Source organism: Natator depressus, chromosome 9 (assembly GCF_965152275.1).
Source record: "Natator depressus isolate rNatDep1 chromosome 9, rNatDep2.hap1, whole genome shotgun sequence".
Classification (NCBI taxonomy): domain Eukaryota; kingdom Metazoa; phylum Chordata; order Testudines; family Cheloniidae; genus Natator; species Natator depressus.
The window spans coordinates 37599219-37621041 of NC_134242.1; the positions used below are offsets into that span (position 1 = coordinate 37599219).

The window sequence follows — 21823 nt, forward strand, 5'->3', positions numbered from 1 at the left end:
TGAAATTTGTAATTAAATGAGAGCTGAAATCAGTTGCTGTACAAATAAATAGCTCAGCAATAATAATCAGAGGTTTGATCTCATGCTCCATTATTATCAGTGGCAGAGACAGGAATAGAACCCATATCTCCTGAGTCCCAGTCCAGTTCACTATCCTCTGGATTACACAGCCTCTTCTGTTTTAAAACCTTAACGTTTGTAGAAATTGTGATACATTTGCTCACAGTTACTAGGATGAATGTAAATATTTGGATATTTAGTGAGACTATCAGTGTTGACTAGCTTAAATTTTACAGCATGACTCCTTAATGATGGCAGTAGCAGTCTTAAATACCAACATGCTTGGTTTGTTGTGCCCCGATACATACATAGTTTATAAGTGCATATATGCAACCCGTAAATCCTCCAGTCCCTCCAATTTGTGGGGAAAGAGGAGATTACATTTTAATTCCACAAGGATGTTTTCATCAGGGAGAGCATGCCTACGGGGGTAACTACAACTGGTATATCAGGCCAGGTATGTGTTAGTGGGTCATGCTGTTTAAGAAGTGAGACTTAAACCATCCCTCAGCCTAATATTTTGATAATTGAGGGGTTTTTTTCTGTATGAATATAATATTCTGAGTTAATAAACATAAAGGCTATATTTTGCTGGGGTATATTCTTGGCTCCCATTGAAGTCTATAGGGACTGCTTTTGGATCAGAATCAGGATGTGGAGGTGTTTGTGAGAGAGAGAGAGAGATTTTTTTTTTGTTAGTTTTTTATTGTAATCCAAATTTCTTATGGGGAGATGGGTCACATTTTATAGTGTCCCTTTTAATCTTCATTTCTCCCTTCAAAGAGGAAATCATTTTTTGTCCATCACTGTTATAGCACTGCCCCTAAATTCCAGCCCTTCCCTTCCAATAATTGCACCCCTAAGCACCATTATTATACCAGCTACAGATTCTAATGAAAACCTGGCCTTAGTGAGAGAAGTCCTGACCAAAAATGAAACTACCAAACGAAGGTTTGAGGTAAGGCGACACAGTATGTGCAGGTGACCAAAGTGCAAAGAGAGAGTTCTAATGGATAATGAGTCATATCCAGGAAATGGTTTTGTGGAAGGATAACATGTATATTTACAAGTACAGTTCTTTCTTGTGAAGCATATACCTGCAAATGATCAGTTTGGGCTAGGGTCCATGTTTGCTAAGTTTAATCACTGTGGGTGAGGTTCTGACCAGCTTGTGTGTGTAGTGGGGTTGAGGCTGGTGCGATACTCGGTCACAACTGCAGTCGCTGTTCTCGGGATTACCCCCAGGGTTATAGCTTAACCCAAGAAATGGGGACATAGCCCTGCCCCCACTCCTCACGTCTGCAAATGAGAATACCGGGCACACAGAAACAAGGAGGCTGCACAGTACCAAATGCACTGGAACATTAGAGGAAGAATGATGGTCCAGGTCTGAGCTCTACCTGGAACAGTGTGGATTTACACGGCACCCACTGTAGCCTAATGCTCTGATTTGAGCCTGTATATATTAAGGAAAGAGTGTGCATGCGTGCGCTTGCATGTGGTCTGTAAGAAATGTGAAATGGATTTGTTTTGTTGGATTGCTAAAAAAAGTTAAAAGGGTTTATTTCTATGTGACCCAAAATGAAGGAGAACAACAAGGTTATTTCAGTGTTTGTTTATGATCGAGAAAGCAGTCACATACGGCAGGCCGCACACTCTCCAGCACACCCCTCCTCTGAAGTTTTTGGCTTAGCTGTGTTCTAATGTTGTTTATGACTGTGTATGCTTATGACATATACAACAGAAAATGCTCTGATAATGCAGTGTATCCCCACGTGAGCATGTTAAGGCTTCGTCTCACAGCAAGATGGGTTTTGCAAGAGGACACCCGCTGCACCGCTCCTTCCGAAACCAGTTCCACGTAGCCATTGGCCAACTCCTTCTGGGCAAGTGACGGAAGCCATTTAGGGAGCCTGTATGTAAGTAACCCCTCCAGAAGAACCCCCTGAGTTTGTCTGCCTTTCCTGACAAGATGTGGAGACGGAGAGGAACATAAACATCAGAAGTTTTTTTTCAAACTGATTTCAGACGCTAATCAGTTCTTACCAGTTGGTTAAACCAGGTGACAAACCCAATTCCCTTGTGCTGACAGCCATAATAATCAGGCACCTTCTTTGTTCATTATGCTCTCTTTAACCCTGGTATTCTCATTCAGCCCTGCATTTAGTAATCGCTCAGTGTGACGGCACACTAATGAAGAAATAAAACACAGTATCTGAGATCCATTCTTCTAGCAAAAAGATAGACTATGCTCCAGTGGCTTGTAAAATCAGGTTTCTGTTCACTTGGAGAACTATTAGACCAGGTGAACAAAAGTAGTGTTGGGTAATTTGGAGGGAAACACCTGGAATGCACTGTGGATTGATCCTTTTTTTAACTATATATTATTATTTCTAAACCTTTTTTTAAGATGAAGAACTTCAGTCTTCTCAGGACTCTTTTCTGTAGATCCTTGACCCTTTGGTATCGATTTCTTTTAGTAATATATCGGCTGCTCTCTTGTCATTTGTATCTTACCCTTTGCAGGCTTGGGGAGGAAGACTCTTACAGCTTTCCATTAACCTGATTGTGCTTATGGATGAGAGGGAATTAGAAATCTTCCTCCCTTCCCTTTTACACAATTCTCATGTTTACGAAAATTGCCCCTAGTTTCTGATATGCTGGGCCGATCATGTTCCCCAGAGCTTGGAATATTCTGACACTACCCCCTCTGCATCAAAGATTTGATGAGGAATATTTTATATGTTCTCTGGATTTGTCCTGTGTTAAGTTATACAAACCACTTTTTAACTCTTGCTCATGCCCCCTTTAAGTAAATGACCCAAATTCAACTCTTAGTTACACTGGTAGAAATCAAATATAGCGCCACTGATACCAGTAGTTACTTCTGACTTACACCTACAATATTGAGAGCAGAATATTTCCAGGTAGGGTTGCATGGGTATGAATGACAGCAGAATTTGAGCCACAAGTTGTAGCTGGGACATGTGAATAGGGCAGACATAGATGCACAAAGACAGGAAGACATACGTTTACTTATGGGACAGAAGGGAACTTTCACTTCAGTCTCCCCTCCACGGGATAATCACTGATGTTGTGTCATTGCCAAGGAAAAGAACCACTTCCTCCTTTCTTAGACAAAATTCTCCTTCTTACTTTGGATCCGCCTCATCGGCTAAGTCAGGAATTCAGGCTTGCAATTCTAAAGCGCACAGGGCTTGTCAGCTGTGTGCTAGGGCAAGGAAATGGTATGATTGACCTATAGTACACTTGAGCAGAAACTATGGAAAACAGTCATTTTTCCCCTCTGGAAGCATGACAAAAGTTATATTAATGCAACTATTCAGACCTTCATTATACTTCAGTACTTGTTGAGAAGATGGGTCTATCATAAGGTTAGCACTTAAATAGGGTATTAATGGTCTCCACAATAAACAAAGCTATGAAAGGTAGAAAGCCACCAATTTAACAGTCATGCTCTTCATTCCTGAATTTCTCTTTCTAATCTGTGAGGATGCCGATTTTAGACATTTTTTCCCTTTGCTAAATTCCACTCTGGCATAGACAGGTGTAATTCCCACTCCAGTCAATGAGAGTTGCTCTTGCTTACCCTGTGTGTCTCTTTCACTGTTTTTTAGCAAACAGTGCACACATTATAAGCTGGTATGAGGCACTTTTGTGTTGTTTATATTGCCTGTTTGATCAAGATTATTAATGGTTTGTGATTGGGAGGATTTTACAAAAGAGAGATGATTAGCATAGATTGTCCGGCTTGAGATCTGTCTAAGTAAATGACCCTGAATAATTTAGACTGTTGTGCCACCCAAACAAGGTCTGATTGATTGATAGTTTGGCATGGCCTAAAATATTCCTGAAACAGCTGCTTTTTAAGACAGTTTATACCAAAGGAGCTTAGAGTTAATGAGAACAAATTTAGCAAGATATGTGTGATGAAAGTGCCTGCTTTAAAAAGACTCTCTCTAGTTTAGGTTATCAAGAAATCAAAAGAGCCTTACTTCAAACAGCAAACACCACTTAGTTTGTCTTTACATTCACCTCTTCTAATTGAATTTAGTGCACTTCTGTATTTCCTCCAGAAAGTATATTGTTTTTAAATTACCATTTCAGTCCTATTACTCAAGCCCCTTGCTTCTAATGCTTTCTGACAGTTATCAACATAATGAACCATAATGAAATGATGAACAGTGGAAACTCAATGTGGATTCCACTAGTGCTGTGTGACTGTGTTGTTAAAATTTGAATGTAAATTAAAATAACACTGTCCTTACTTGTTTCCAAGGTCAAGGTTTAAAAAAAGGTCTGTAAGGTCTAAACACTTTAATCTTGCAAATGTTACTTTCTCATATATGTCCTTGATTCTATCCTCTGTTACACTTAAAATATCACAAAGATAAACATTGGCCTACATTTTCAAAAATGTGGGTGCAGTTACATACCTATTTGCAAATACATTCACAATAACTCTGCATGCGAATGACTAATTGCACATAGAGCTGGTCATCTGAGCCTGTATTTAGTATATTTACTACAATTGCTTACATTTTTGCATAAAGAACACACACATACATTGTTTCTTAAACTTAGCCCTTCACTGCACATCCAGACAAATTCTGATGTTACCTGTTCTAATTGTGTATAATTTGAGGTCAACTGCTGGTGCAGAAGAACCGGATAGTAGGGGAAAACGTGGCCATGGAAGCGGTAGTGTGTTGCAGGCAGCTTTAGCATGGACTTCTCCATATTTTCTTTCCAGGGTTTCCCCACACTTTTTCTAGAAATGCAGTCTGAGGCCTTTAATGAGAAGTTGTACCATATGCTATGAGAGAGCAAATGAGGACCAGTGTAAATGACATTGAAACCTATACAAGAGACCACCCTTATTTGGCACCCTCCTGTCATAAGAGACTGTGTTTCCCAATGTAATAATTCTGCCTCACCTTATTAGAAGACCATAATTAAACAATTGATTTTATTATTCCTTTAAGACAGATTTAATTATATGAAATACTGCCTCATCTTTTAAGGAACAATAACCCATAACCGTATTGTGTAGCACTTCCTTCATACCAACTGTTACCTTGAAAAACTTTTTAGGGTAAAATATTACAGTTGCAAACTTATACAAAAATAACAGTGGCAGGAGAAAGAATTGTTTTTAGCAGAGGCAATAGGGAAGAGTAGTTTGGGGGATTTTTTTGATTTTGTTTTTAGATGAGATTTAGAAATATGTCATCAGTTAGCTGCAGCTATATTGGAAGGGATTTTGGATGACAGGAATTTCAGAGGAGAAGGCTCTCTCTCCACAAACACTGTGATTGGGTGAAGGGACTGAGGAGAGGCTAAGTGGGAGGAGGGTATGGGACAAGAGAGGGGGTCGACTCACTGGAACAAGTCTATAGAACATTTTAAAAACAGAGAGGGCATTTTTTGGACCAGATCTTGATGTGAATGGGGAGCCAGGGGAGTTGAACAAGGCTGTGTATTAATTACAATTAAGGCTAAAATCAACAGTTCATTAAAGGCAAGATTCCCTTGAGATATTAGCCAGCTTCTGCCTCTCTTTCTCCATATCTTTAAATTAGTACAGACATTTACTAGATTAATTTGGGACTCTGATTTGGCACAGTACTGAAGTCCATACTCAGGCAAAATTCCCATTGAAGTAAATCAAGTTTTGCCAAAGTAAAGAATTCAGTGGTTTGTTGCAGTGTTATGACCTATTTTTCCAGACTGGACTTTTTCCTATCCAATATCCAGAGAACCTTTTGCTGTCTGTAATGGGTTTCATTGCTTTTAATCTAAAAAGCAATTGGATGGATAGTTGCTCTTATCTGCAGTTAAGCTAGTTAGAGAAGATGTGGTCGTGCTTCTTTAGGCTGTCTGAGAGCATGAGTTACCACACATGCTGGTTTAGGAAGGTCAATAGTTGTTACTAGAGTAGCTATTGGTGGGGGAATTCAGAGAGCCCACACAAAGGTGATATGTGTGTCTCAGACCTCCAATGGAACATTAATAATTAGAGCTCTGCAGTAACTAGCTTAGCTTCAGAGAAGTGGAGATATCAATTGCATTGTTCTTTAAATCACAGAAACCAAGTCTTACGTATCCAGTAACCAAAGGGGAAGAGGTCTTTTGGCATGTCAATGGGAAATAATGCATGCCAGGAAAATGTACATTTCTATCATGGGCCCAGTTCCAAAGGTCCTAGTCAGGCAAAACTCCCCCTGACATCAAAGGGAGTCTTGCCTGAGTAAAAACTTTGGAATCCGGCCCTTGTGTATCAATCAGATATCCTGGTGAATCTATTAAAAACCTGAACTAATATTAATCTGTGCCCAAAAAGAAAGGAAAGTAGCTGATGATTGATATCTCAAGTCGTTGTTACATTTAGTGGACTATTGACTTTAGCCCTCACAGTTGTAAAAACACATAGCCTATAATGATAAATGACCAGGAATGTCCATGCAGTTAAGAAGCAACCATTGCCGTAAATGGCAGCCCTTATGTAAACTAGCCTGCAGCAACCGGAGAGCTGTCCACAACTGCTGAAAGAAAGCAATTAGTGGTAGCAACATATACAACTGTCAGGGGAAAGCATGGGCTTTATTTCAGAGTCAAAACTTACACATCCCAAGTGTTTACTCTGTGTTTTATAACCTGTCTTTCAGATGGAGAGAGATTAACAACAAAGGCTTATCTGAAGGGCTTCACAGCCCAGACACTGAAGCATTATTGACAGCTCCAAAGTTGTACATGATTAATGAAGCTTTATAAAATAGAAAGAGGAGAACCAAGGTGCTTCTTCTTGAACTCTTGTCCTTGCACCAGTTTCCCCAGTGTTTCAGTGAGGCAGCAACAGGAGTTTAAAGGAATTTATCTTATTATTTATTTGAGGGTTTTTTTCTGTGCACCCAGTTGGAAACACTGCAATCTGCATTCATGCTTGACCTTTGTCTCTAGGGCGTTCAATTTTAGACTTGTGATGGATTAAAAAAAATACTATTAGGGTTAAAAGAACCTGGGTTCTGGGAGCTGTTCTAGATATGAATCTTTCTCCTCTTTGCATCTCTTTATATAGTCCTTTTTATTCTTGCTATATCATATGCAATGTCTGGCTTCCAAACCTCATACAATAGAAGATGTATTTGATTTTTTATGACTTATTGTACAATGAATAATATGTATCCAGTTAGGTTTTCTTGCCATTAGAGGAGCTGACATCTGGACATTTACTCCCAGATGCCTATGGTGCAAAGTTGTTCCTGTATCTTATCAAAAACTTCAGGGCTTTCCTATAGTTTACTCAAAGTCAAGTTGCTGATTCGAATCAGTCCTATTCATACCAGGTCCCTTTTAGATTACAGTGAGTCTTGGCTGGTCTTTTCTGTTGTATGACTTTTCTATGCAGTGGATTAGGCTCTCCTTCACATAGGGCTTACTCCTGAGGCATTGGAGTTGAGGACAGCCATCATCTTGCTGGATCAGGCCCATAAAATCATTCTGTAGAGCCTGAGCCAAAGCCCACGGAAGCCAGTCAGTCTTTGCATTGCCTTCATAAGCTCTGGATCAGGCCCATAATTTACATTTTGATGAATTTAGCCGTGTTCAATAAAACTTTCTTGGTTTAAAGATGAAGATTAGGCTTGCTTTAAACCACAGCGGGGCATCTTGACATCTTATTTTGTGGTAGGATCACAACAATCCTTATCAAGCTAAGGTCTGTCTTGCCGGTACCAGGATGCATAGATGATTCCCCCCCCCCAAGGATAGCACAGGGATCGTTAAAGAAGATAAAAGTCCTTTTTGCATGTGTGAGGTTTCCTAATGTTTGGTGGGAATTGCCAGTGAGTTACAGCTTCCTTTGGGCTTCATGCTACAAATTAGAAGTAGACTGAATGCTGGGTGAGAACCCATACAAAAGTAATAATCATCCATTGCACATTCTGCACGGGTATCATGATGGAGAAATGTTCTTTTACACACACATATACACAGCGAATGAATGGATTTGAATTCCAATGAGTGAAGGCCTGGTACTCAGGAACGTAATAGGTACTTAGGCCCACCTTTTTAAAGGTATTTAAGCATTGCAGCACTGAGCACTGCAACACCCAAGGCTCATTTTCAGAAGGATTTAGAAACTGAGTCCCATTGAACATGCGATACAGTCTCCTCAACCAGTTAGATGCTACAATGAGCAGAGCAGCACCTAATACCTTTTAAAAAATCTGAGCCCGAGTGCTCTCAGTGCCTGCTGACCTCCCAGAAGGCTCTCTGCATAGGAGGCACTCAGCACCTTTCAGGATACAGCCTTTTGCGGTTTTAGGCTCTGCACAGCAATAGCTGGTTTTCATTTCACACTGTATCATGTGATAAGAGTCAAACTGGAAAGACGAGCTTCTGTTAGGGCCTGATCCACAATCCACTGAAGTCAGTGGAAAATCTCTTGTCTAATTTAGTAGTCCAGTTAGGAATCCCCACCTCTTTTAAAAGTGACTAACAGAAAGAGTGCCTTGTTTTAAAGACACTAATGTCAGTGACTGCGCAGGTGTTTAAGATAAAGCCTGGCCTTGTGTGGTGTATATTTGGAAAACCTCCATTAACAGGTCTGTGGAGAGCGTGGGTTTCTGTTTGCTTTTTTAATAGAACTGCACCCACGCACATGCACTTTTCAAGATAATAAACAAAATCTTAGCCCTGGTTGGTAGTAAACAGAAATTGTTACCATCTGAGTGCTTGTGGTATCAGTGTAGTCCCTGATGGGAATGTGTCACAATCACAAAACCCACCAACACAGGTACCCTTATAGACACCCTCCGCAGAGAGGCCAAGGACTGAATTGGTACAGAGAAAGGCACGCCCTGCAGCTTCTTGTGCTGATCCCTCTAGTAACAGGGCTGAGTCACTACAGCAGGGCAGTTGGGGCAAGCTTGCACAGCTACTCTTCTGTGGCTAAATAGACATTAGTTGTCAGTGCTATCAATCTAGCACCTCTCACAAGCATTAAATTCACTTTAAAAGCATTAAGAGGCGTATTTCCCCTGGATGTTAAACCCATGCTGGATCCTAGAATTGATTTTTTTTTTTTTTATCTAATACAAAAAGCATTTCTAAAATACCCTATAATGACTATTCAGGTTCATTAAAAAGAAAACACTTTATCTTAAATGCTTTGTCCACGTAAATCCAAAGAAAAAGGGGAAAAATAAACCCTCTCCATAGCTTTTGTGTAAGAGAAAGCCCTTCAGGAGTCTTGGTAAAAAAGGTGTATATCATCACTGGATAAAACACCCCCGCACGTACCATCCACATTAAAAGACCATCCAGAATTTCAGAATGTTGGTTGTTTCATGATGGAATGCTGACATCTTGTCAGGCTGAGGCAGCTTTGATGGCTTGAGACCCATGCTATAAATTTCTCATTTTGCGGCGTCTCACTATGCAGAACGACAAAGTGGCTCAGGAGCTGCTTTGCTGGAATCCTTTCTTTCTTTTCTTTTGCTGTCCTTTAATCCAAACCTTTTAACCAAGTATTGTTGCTGGACTAAATTATCTGGTCTAGTGAAAACAGTATTTCCTATGCCAAACAAGTCTATCTGGGTCCAGTCATGGAAAGGTATAATTGAATTTACTGTCTGCACACACCCAGGGAGGTTTTCAGAGAAACACCTTGTTGGGCAGAACACTAATAAAAATGCAATATGTAAAATCCCTGCTATTAAAACCTTAGTCATAGCAGGAACTCACATGCAATCACCTAAAACAATGTATTCAAATTTCTAACCCTAATGCACCCGTGCTGATTATTTCTCAAGGCTTTTAAGGGCCATGTAGGTCAGGGAGGATTTACAGCAGCACAGAGACAGGGTAGGTTGGGACTCTGAAGGTATGTCTGTGTGAAGTGCCAGACTGTGCCTGTATGTCACAGATCATGGTAGTGGGTAGTACTAAGAGGCACTGCCCTGGTGGGAACACCTCAGGTCAGCATAGTGCTTCCAAGATTGCAGTCATGGCGCCACCCTTTGACAAAGTGTAGTATTCACTTTCCTCCATGCACACAGGTTCTGTTCTGCTGTCCTGTAATGGGGTCGTGGTCCATTCTTTACTCCTTTTGGGGAGTCCTGTACCAGCAGTAGTGCTAGATTTGCACAGTCCTGGTACATTTGGGTGCCAGGACTGTGCCAGGTCCCTGAGCCAAAAGGGGAATGGTGCCTTTCCTTTCCCTTGTGCATGCATGAAGGACTGGGCATAATCAATCCCTGTGTGAGGAAGCCGTGGCAGGAGCATTGATCCGATTGCATGGACTGTTCTTTGCACCACTTGCCTTTTGCAATGGTTTAGCACACTCACAGAGCAACACTTTTTTCTGACAGAATCATTTTGGCACGTGCACACAATGGCATCTCTTCTGGTTGTGTGTTAGGTGGTTCAAGGTTAGGGACAACATTAGTCATCTGACAAGTATCATTTCTGTATTAAACCAAAACTCTTTCTAAACAGAGAGCTTTGTAGTGCTTTTCTGGAAAATTGATAGACACAATGCAGTGCGATGAAATGTACCTCTCCTGCTACGCTCAAGATCCCCTGTTTGCTTCAAGTTACCTCATGGGTTAGACTGATGTAGAGTGGCTGTTGTGATGTGGAATTTATGGGGTCCAAGAAGTTGTAAAATTCAAAACTTCCCTTCCCTCTTTGTCTGTGGAACATGCATTATTATGCTTCCTGCACCTGCGGCTATTAGAAAAGCACCATAAATGACTAGATACGATAAAATCTCAAGAATTGGCAACACGGCAGAGAGTCATCACCCTAACCCCTCCTGTCCCATATCCAAACCTTCCTCCATGAGGGCCCAAAAGGGGAACCCCTATGAATGCAGCTCTCTGGCCTGCAGAAGGTGCCGTTTCCCTGTGTGATCCCAGTAGCATGTTTGCTCCCTCCACTTGCTTTGCAGTGGAAAAACACTGGCTTCACTCTATTTAGGACCCTCTGTGTCCATGAAAGGATTTTTCCTTGTGTCATTTTAAGGGTATTTTCTTCTGACCTGGCACAGGAAGCTCTAGGCATGTCCGAAACAAAGGATGTGCTGATCGCAGATGAGATAGGAAAAATGCCCTGTGTTTTATAAAAGAGACTGAAACTAAGCTTGTCAATCTGAAAACTCTGCCTACTCCTAATTCTTATAGCTCCATTAGCAAATATGCTTCAGGAGGAAAGGAAATTGCCTTTCCCCTCCCCTTAATGTCAGACCATCATTGGGTAACTCCCCTGCATCTTCCTTTTCATGCTGGAGGTGGTGTGCTCATCTCTGCGACCTGCAAGCATCTGCTTCCCTAGTTTTCCGCTTCATTGCTTCTCTGTTTAGACACTGCCGTGCCCTGTCCCACATACTAATTACTGACTTTTTGCTTCTGAGGAGCTTGATTCATTGTGGCATATTTTCCCACGTGAAACTGGACACAGAGCCTTGGAAAAGCGTCTTAATGCTTTAATGGACTTCAGAGTAACTCTAGGTTTAACCCAAAAGTTGCTGCAGTGTCTGAGCCAGAGGCAGCTGTTTAGGATATCTGAAGTATATTATAGGCCAGACTGTACAAACCTTGCTCATATTCAGTATCTTACTTCATGAATGCCCCCCACTGAAGTCAGTGGGACTTTTTGCAGAGTAAGGTACTACTTGTTGAGAGTAAGGGTTTTATAAGCTGGTCCTGTTTTAAGCAGCAAAGCACTAATCAGACTCGCCTTCATGGCAGCCCTTCTCATGGCTCTCTAGACATGCAAACAAGATGGGGTAGATGCTATTGAAGGTGGTGGGGTTATGCTATTGAAAGTGTCGTGGCAAGTCTGTCGAAAATGTCTCACTTTAAAACACTTTGGCATTTCCACGAAGCCAGGAGCTGTGTTTGTCCAGGGCTTAGTCCTGCGAGGTACTGAGCATTTTTTGGGATGCGTTGATCTTCATGGGTGTTCAGCTCCGTTAGCAGGCAAGAGTGGGATCTGATTGCCCTCGGTTTATTGGGATGTACTTCTGCTGTTTGTTTCTGTATGCTTTTTTATTTACTTTCCAAAAGACATTTTAACTTTAATTCTCTTGTCGTGATGAAACTGCTGGAAGGTAGTACGGCAAAATTTCCCACAAGACAGAAATACTGAGGGACAAATGCTGTCACCCTGTGTGTGTAGCTTGAGCAAATGGGCTTTGTGTAAAGGAGTTTTGTGATTCTGGAGGGTGAATGGGAATCCTCCATTTTTCCATAGTTCAGTGCCCAACCAGTAGTTCTGTGGCTCTTACTGCAGCTCATGGCTACAATGGTGTCCTGGACTCATACTGGCTTCATGAAATGTTTCAAGTGTGGACCGAGGATATGACATGACCCTCACAATCTCCTCTTCCTTAAAGGAGGATACTGCCCCGACAGTCTGCTTCAAAGCTGAGACCTTCTTATCCCTGTTGAGTCTGGGCAAGCAGATCAAATCTGTCCCTTTACCATCCTTTAAACTGCGTCATCCCTTCACTGTTACCTTCTGCTACAATTGAGTTGCTTTGCAGTGTCAATAATGTAATACTAATTCAGCTCTGTTCATTCAGTTTGCAGCCATTGCCTGTTGGGTGTTTCTATCTCTTTGCCACCTGTCAAATTATGATTGTTTTATTTTATACGCATCACAAGATTGGCTGAAATTTTTCAATTTTTTCAAAAACAATTGTTTTTTCTAAAACAATTGATGAATTTTTAAAAGCCATGAAAAATGTGAATGGAATTTTTGTGTTTTTTTTCTCCTGCCTCCCTCCATTTCCCTGTAGAGATGCATCCGATGAAGTGAGCTGTAGCTCACAAAAGCTTATGCTCAATTAAATTTGTCAGTCTCTCAGGTGCCACAAGTACTCCTTTTCTTTTTGAAATTTTTTTGAATTTCTAAATGTTGATGAACTAACATAGTTTGAGAGAGAGAATTTTCAGGAAAAGTTGTCAACTTTTTTCCCATTTTTTGACTAGCTCTAAAAGTCCTATTTTAAATTGGGACCTTGTAGAAAAGGGTTCCTCCCCAATATCTTTTGGGGTCATAAAATGTAAATCCGAGACTGTTAAGCACGTGATCATGTCCTTCAGAGAATATCCTAGTCAATTACCAACTCTCTTTCTTACTTTCTGCCTACCTTATTCTCCCTGCAGTTACATTTGCATCAGAGACAGTATTCTTCCTTATTTCCTGTTCTCAGTTGTTTCTGTAATTTCGATGTGCATTGTTAAGTAGCTACTGTGTTCCACCCCCCAGAAGTGGCTGCATTTCACTGGTTGGTAAAGCGTTCCTTACGGTATAAAATCCTTTACCTACCTCACCAGGTGTTCTGAGTTATTCTTGCCAAATCTAAGTTTTCTAAAATTATGAGTCTGAACTCAAAAAATTATGAGGTCATCTTTAAAATCATATATGATTTAAAACTTACTTTTTGGATGTTCCTGTTACTTTTGAGCCTGAACAGGAAGACACCTGCCTTAAATACATAAATAAAAATGCAGGCCTGCTCATTGGCTACTAGGCAGGGGTCTCAGAGTGGCTTCAGTCTAATTGGTAACAGTGGGATGTGGCAGCCGTCTTTCCACGAGTGAAAGATATAAGGAGGTGGTGGCCATCTTGACTGAGGACTGCCTGAGGCGTTATTCCCATTATACATAATGGGGAACTCTGGTGATGTTGAATAAACACAAAAGTTTGTGAGTTTGATGCTGCCATCAGGAGATCACAAGAGTCTTAAAAAAATCCTTAATATTGTAAAATCTGTGATAAAACTTATGATAAAATATCAAGAGTTAACTTTGGTTAATGTCTAAAAAATGCTTTGTGCTCCTCAGAGGGTATGGTCATTATTTAGTAACGAGTTAATTTTTCATCTTCATCAAGGGACCGATAAAGTGAGATATACTGCACAGTCTCCGCTATCATTGACTGCAGTGGGAGCTGGGGCACTCAGCCCCTCCTGGAGACAGAGTTTTGAGATGCCCTGAAGGAATATTTTCACATGTTTTTAAGAAAAGGCATTTTTGTTTTCTAGGCCCTCCGTCTGCTCCCCTGAACCTGATTTCCAATGTCAATGAGACATCAGTGAACTTGGAGTGGAGTGCCCCTCAGAACAGTGGTGGCCGCGACGACATCTCCTACAACGTGGTGTGCAAGAGATGTGGGGCTGGTGACCTCAACCGCTGTCGGTCATGTGGCAGCGGTGTGCACTTCAGCCCCCAGCAGAACAGCTTGAAAACCACCAGGGTCTCTATTACTGACCTTCTGGCCCACGCTAACTACACCTTTGAAATCTGGGCAGTGAATGGGGTGTCTAAGCAAAACCCCAGCCAGGACCAGGCTGTCTCAGTCACTGTGACGACTAACCAAGCAGGTAGGCCTCTAAATGCACTCTCCTCCTCTTCCTCTCCCATCTGCTTTTTGCAAATGCCTTGACTTCAGTTCATGTCTTTGTAATTAAATTAATGAAGAGAACCCAAAATATAAAGTGTTGAGCCGGATCCATATTTTCAGGATCATTTATATGGAGTAATGTTAATGTTCAAAGGTAAGCTGTGGGTAGAAAAACAGAAGGGTTTGATTAGGACTTTTAGGTACAGCCCTGCAGCAGCAGTGCCCCCCTCCCAGTGCAGCACTTTATTGGTGCATGATACTGGTCTGTCTACAGTCTCACATTGTTGGGTATTGCTAAGGGGGTGGAGCTATGGCCCTGCTGCCTCTCTGCATCCTGTGGGAGAGACCCTAAAGGTGGAAGTGATTAGGATGGGAGTTACAGGGGGAGTAATCTGCACTTCCCTAAGCTTTGCCTGGCACTCACATGGGCTATTCAAGGATCAGGGGTATTAACTCTTTGCACGCTTCTCCTACACTGTGCACCTTTATACATGGAAAGCAGAATTTGGCCCATTGTTAAATATCTTCATAACCAAGTTACTAACAACATTTCCATTTATCAAAACTGAAGTAGTTTTTTAATATCAAAATGAACCATTCACCATTTATGCTATTTTGTTTGCTTTTTTGCTTGTCATCCTGCCAAGACAGTGAAACTTGATTTGTAAGTTTCATCTCTGTTTAGGCTATATTCCATTCCACTTTTTGGTTTTGGTTCTATTTGCTTGACTTTGCAGTACTGCAGAACTACAGTATTCAGTTCAGATTCTGTTTTTAAATTTTAATTTAAAGAAAACTGTTTTCATTCAGAAACAGCCAAAGTTTCAAATACAGCCTCCACTCTGGAAGTGTGTGCGCAAAATTATTTACATATGCACTTGCATTTGTACAACTCAGATCTCTAGACATCATGCTACCAGACCCTCAGATATATGACCTGAGCCAGCAAGGTGCCAAATGGCATCAACTCTCATTAAAGTGAAAGGGACGCAACACCTCTAGGAATGGGTCCATAATTACCATTTATGTACAGAATCATGGTTTTGTGTACACACTGTTGTATAAATATCTAACCAGTTAGAAGTACACTTACTTATGCAGGCAAAATTACAAATACAATTTTAGAATTGCGGTTCCTTTGAAAATTTGGTCCTGTATTTTTTTGTAGAACCTTTTAACTGATGATATTCCCTTAAATTGTGATTTCAAAATGCAAACTATTAATTTGGCCAGGACTATCAGAAAAAAGGACTGACAGAAAACACAGAGAGACTATTAGGAGCGAGCTTTGGGAGAGCATTACATTCAGAATATGAAACACCAAAGTTGAGGACTACAGTCGGATTTGTGTTTTGTGCAGTGAATGCTTAGCAAAGAAACCGCTTTTGATTTTTTTGGCATGTGTGGGGGTTAGTGGATGCATGTATGCATGAATAATTAAGTGGGATCCATCTCCTGTGTGAAAAATTCTGCCATCTTATGATTTAATATTCAAACCGGAATCTGATTGAATATGCAAACCAGAATTGATTTTGTTTATTGTCCCCGGGTAACAGTTCTTCACATCAGGAGGTATGTATTTTTGCCAGTATTTCCTGCTGTTAGTCTATTAAATGCTTCAGGAGGCCAGGGAAAACTATGCTAGTGTGAATGAAAAGGAACTCAAAGATGCCTGACTGCCCCCTCTGCACTTCACATCACATTGGGCATATAACGTCCTAGGATAGCCATATGAAAAGTAAGAACTTGTGGCCCAAATCTACAAACCTTTCCTCCCAGGAGTTAATCCTTACATATGCAAACAGTCCCTTGACTTCAGTGGAACTGCTTGGTTGAGTAAAGGTTTGCAAGGTTGGGCTCTTGGGTTTTACAAGTAGTTATTCATGTAATCATTGTAAATGGGAGTTTGGAGTGCACTAAAATTCCTATGGCAGCAATTTTCTGTTGTAATATTTCATTATAAAGAGACACTGCCGTGGTTAAATATATAACCATATATATATCCATCCACAGGGCATGTTTTTGCTCTCACACCATTTTCACACCAGTGTAACTGCCTTGATTTCACTGGAGTTACTCCTGATTTACACTAGTATAAATTAGATTAGACTCAAGACCCTACAGTAAAAAAGCTGTTTGGCTAATAAAACTTTAGCTGTTAAAACTGAAATAATTTAAAACACCTTATACATTTTTTGCTATGTATCCTAAGACATTCCCACACTTGACAGAAGAAAAAATAGATGCACTCCATGAACATGACTCTTTACTCATGTGAACAGCCCTCTTGGGTCAAATCCTGAGGTCCTCACTCAAGCAAACACTCTGTGACTGCATATGGACTGAGTATATTAAGTGACTGAGCAGAATCCGGGGAGTGGGGTGGGGGGGCTGCATGTTAAGTGTGCAAGTACCTCCTAAGGGCATTCGGATATGCCATTCTCAGAAAATGTTTCATTACTAACTACAAAATGTGCAATTTCCTGAAATCTCAGAGTAGATTTTTAAATGTTGATATAAAAATGATCTCTATGTGTGAGCCTCTTTAGGAGGGAGCATGTGGAGGCAGATGGAAGGCACTGGGAAATCAGTATATTTATTACTGTACGTGATATGAGCTTGAAGATAGGTACTGCAGCTACAGAAGAGGTACAGTTGAAGGGCACAGGTGCTTTCTGTTTGCTTTTGCCATTTTACTCAACTCAACTGAGACACTGAACTAGGCTATTCACTTTTGTCTATATATATTTTTTTCAGTTAGCAGCCCTTCTCAATTTCCAGTGCTGCAGAAAAATGTTTATATGAAAATAAACACAACTTTTGTCATTGACTTTTTTTGCAGGGGGAGGGGAGGAGAGAAGTATATTGAAAAATGTACTAGTCCTAGATCCTGCTTTCTTAAAAGACCCTGTTTCTTTCTTTTTTTTTTTTTTTAAGACTAAATTTCAGGTCTCAAACCAATTGAAAATCTCTCTTTAATGTTAAAAATAAAACTTCAGCGTTGTGACATTTTAAGAATTTTGGCAGTAGAATTCAGCTCAGCTTTCTGCACATTGGTTATAAAATGATACTTTTTTTAGTACCTGGGAGACTGACACACAGGACACTTCCCCTCATTTAAACTTGGAAATATAGATATATTTTAAAGAAGCAAAACATGAAATGGGATGTTGTTGAAACCTACTGGCAGTGTCATTATTGCAGCGAGCACAACAAATGACTGGTATCAATGTTTTCTAGCACCCGTGGCGAATTTGGCCTGCTGTCTATGTTCATGACCAAAGAAAATCACAATTAGTTCATCATCTAAAAGTCAAGTGAAAGTACTGTGGAAGACCTGCAGGGACACCATTCTCATACCGTGCCAAAAGAGGCTCTACCAGGAGGTTGACTGAATGACACACAAATCTCAGAGCCTTATTTTTTCCCAGAGGATAGTGCTGCGAAGCTGTTCAAAATTAAAAGTAAACCTCTCAATAAACAGACCTTTCATGACAAGCAGGAAGCCTTTGTTTCATGGAGGGGGGCACAGTACAGTTTATATTTTTATTAGAATACAGCCTAAGCCATTTAGGTCTCAAACCTGACAGCCCAGTTCACTGGGAATAGTCCTTGATCTGTGTGTATGGCCGCATAGCGCGGTGAGGGCAGTGTTCTGGATTGATGCTGAAGCAGTTCATGTGGAAGGAGGGTCAACAGGAAACAAACAAACTTCAGATGAGATTTAAACTAGAAGATCATTATGCTGCTTTCCTTCCTCCCTCCTTTTTCGGTTTCATTTTATGAGGGGCAAAGCTCTCTTTTCAGTCCTTTTCTCGAAGAAATTATATGGCTGATGTTTATGAATAGACATAAACAGGTCACCTGGTGATTTGTTACCTTGTTAGGTTACCTTCGGCTCAGTTTCTCCTTAGGTGGACCATGGCAGCCAGATGGATACAGGATATGCCAATTAGGACAGAAATACTGTATAAATAAACAGACCTGGTCTTTTCCCTCATCGCACCAGACTGTGGATGTTTTAAAAAGTGCTGGTGATCAGAGTCAAGAACGGATCTTATGAATATCTCAGACTTTCTGTCCCTCTCTGCCTTCCCCCCTCCCTTCCCCCAGTCTGTCTAGCTGTCTATTTGCCTGTCTCAAAGATGCTTCATATCAGAGGATGAAAACTGTGGCAGATCATGCTCCAGTCTTTCTACCTTCTCCCTTCCCCCCTCATATGCTCCCCTGGTCCCTCAGCATCATACAGAACCCTGCCATTATTTGCCTTCCATTTTATGTAGTAACTATCAAGGTCTTAGAGTCATCAGTGCTTGGGCTGGACACCTTCCCCTGCAGCGTGGACCCAGATGAGTTGAGTATTCTTTGGAGCCTCATTTCAGTGGTAATGATTTTATCAAACTGTGGTGTCCATATCCATTCTAGATATTCAAGCTCAATGTGGTGAAGGAAGAGGCTGACACTCTTTACCCCCACCCTCCATTTCCTTATTGAGGCACAATTACTAAAACAAAGAAAAATCTAAATGATCCTTTGGAAGGAGTCTTATGTAAACAACTAGAATTTTTCAAAATCAAAGAGAGCAGGGTGGTTTGTTTGCTTCCAAATGACTCACCATCTCGACAGGATTTTATGATAGAGGAACAAATTCTTATTCCGTCTTTTGGAGTAACTTATTTCAAAGCCGGGCTTTCCTTTCAGACATTGATTAGCATTCCACACACACTGCACCACGCAGCACAGAAAATGCATATAGGGTCCTATGTTCTGCCAGTCCGATTTAGACTGTGCAAAAGCAAATAAGGATCCATGGATATATTGTGCCCTCAGACAGTGTACACTGCATACATTGACAACAATAGAAGTTGCATGCAGAGATCAAGCGCGTGATATGGCCCTTAGTTTGATTCCCGTACTTGGAGCAAAACCTGCCAGTGCCACTTAAGCTAAGGCCTTGTTAGTGTTTTCCATTTGAATACCAATGCCACTAAAACTAAGAGTCTGTCAGTGTTTCCATTTGAATACCCCCCTCTTCCTAGGTATTCATAACTCAGCCATAAAGAATTGCTCCAAACTGAAATATAGAGATATATAAAGAGGTTATTAATTTGCAGGAATTAAAAGAAGCAGCAGCAACATGGACCTGTAAGCACATGGACACACTTAGGGCTTGTCTACACAAACATTTAGTTTCCAGGAAGCTTGGGTATGAATATACCCTGCAGTATCCTGCCATGAACTAACTGTCCATGTGGACCCTGCCGATGAGCATTAACATGCCCAAGGGCACTTTAATCTACTCCTGTTACAAAGCAAACAGTTAGTGCACAGCAGCAGAGTCCCCACGGACAGTTAGTGTAGTGCAGGGTATATTCACATCCCTGCTTGCCACAAACTATAAGTGTTCATATAAAGTTCATGTCCATATGAAAATAAAATCAACTGATTCTTCAGATCTATCTGTCTAACTCAGGGGTGGGCAAACTTTTTGGCCCAAGAGCCACATCTGGGTGGGGAAATTGCACGCAGGGCCATGAATGTAGGGCTGGGGCCGGGGGTTGGGGTGTGGGAGGGAGTGTCGGGAGTGGGAGGGGGTGCGGTGTGCAGGAAAGGTCTCAGGGCAAGGAGTTGGGGCAGAGGAGGGGTGCAGGATGTATGAGGGGGCTCAGGGCAGGGGGTTGGGTGCAGGAGGGTGGGGGTGCGGCAGGGGGTTGGGGTGTGGGGCGCAGGGGTGGTGCGGGCTGCGGGCTCCAGCACCGCTTACCTGGAGTGGCTCCAGGGTGGCATCGGTGCCATGCTGCTGAGGCAGGCTCCCAGCCCGCCCTGGCCCCGTGCCGCTCCTGGAAGCAGCCGGCACCACGTCCCTGTGGCCCCTGGGGAGGGAGGAAAGGGGCCGAGGGCTCCGCACGCTGCCCTCACCTGTGGGTTCCACACCCGAAGCTTCCACTGGCTGCGGTTCCCTGTTCCCGACCAACGGTTCCCTGTTCCCGGTGAATGGGAGCTTCAGGTGTGGAATCCACAGGTGAGGGCAGCACATGCAGCCCTCTGCCCCCTTTCTACCTCCCCAACCCCGGGGCCGCAGGGACATGGTGCCGGCCGCTTCCGGGAGTGGCTGCGCCATGGGGGTGGCAATCCTGCGGGCTGGATCCAAGGCATGCCTGTTTATGTGGGGGAGTGAGTGGTGGCAGGCATGCGGGCATGAGAGTGTTGAAAATATTATTGAAAGGAAATTGAGTCAGCGAAAGGAGTTTTACATTTCATGCTGAAAGTGGTGAGGGCCAAGGTGGCAGGAGTGAGCTCCAGCTCCTGTGAAAGTTCTGTCTTCTGTGCCCACAAGCCTCCACCTGTTGGCCAGCAGTTCAGCGTTCTAGTGGAATGTAGTTTTTCTGGAAGGTCATGGTCCCTTGAGGGAGCGGTGGTTGAACAGGTAGGGAGGGAAGGAGAGCTTTGACTATCAGGACAAGGATCTGAGTAGGGCTCCTCAGTGTGTGGAATGATGTATTCATGGGATGTGGTGTGGATGACCACAATTCCTCCAGGAACTAAGAACAGCAGGGGGTGATTAGGCAGATTGTAGCACCTCCAGAGAAGTAACCACCACCTGGAGATGCTTACATGTACTAATTCAAACTGGATTTTCCAGAGACCAGCAGACAAAGAAAGGACTTTTAGATAAATAACCTGAGTTTAAACTGACTCAGGGTCTTCTTTCTGATCCTGCAGATGGACAAGTCTTTCTGTCCGGGGTGGGGTGGGGGGGCGGGGGAGGAAATCCCTGCAGAGGGGTTGAAGGACTGGACTTGCACAGTCTCCATAAGACTTGATGGGTGACTTCTGGTAAACATCTAGCATGCATGCTATTTATTGTTTTTTAATGTGTTTTCTCTGTAATGCTTTCATTTTAAGAATTAATATGCTTGCTTATAAAGAGCTGTGAGGTAAGTTCTACTTTCAGGCAATTACAGCTGTTCATAACCTCTGAGGAGAGAGCAGAGAACACACACAAGTCTGTTAAGATAGTGTGACTTGCTGGGGAACTCACATTGTAGGCAGGGAACTGTGCACCCTGGAAAATCCCTGGTCAGGAGGGAGACAGGTGGGGGTCTCTACACTAGAAATGATCTATGAGGAGCTGGGAACCTTGAGTGGGTGCCCTTGGTGGACCACGGAGGGGGAATGCAGGTGCAGTTGCCCTGAGCTGTGTGTTGGCAAGTAGACAGGCTACGGCATTGTGTACCAGGTTTTTCAAGATGTGAATGAGCTGTGAATGACACTCAAGCCTGGAGGCAATGAATGAATGGATTGCCATAGCTAGACCTTTTTTACC

The 21823-nt window shown here is 42.1% G+C and overlaps 1 protein-coding gene across 1 annotated transcript in view; it reads left to right on the plus strand.

Annotated features, from left to right (window-relative positions):
- EPHA4 (EPH receptor A4) overlaps positions 1-21823 on the plus strand; it is a 129559-nt gene that overhangs the window by 59309 nt on the left and 48427 nt on the right. The window contains exon 5 of the mRNA XM_074963948.1: positions 14138-14476. Within this exon, the coding sequence (XP_074820049.1) occupies positions 14138-14476 (339 nt within the window). The remainder of the gene's footprint in view (positions 1-14137; positions 14477-21823) is intronic.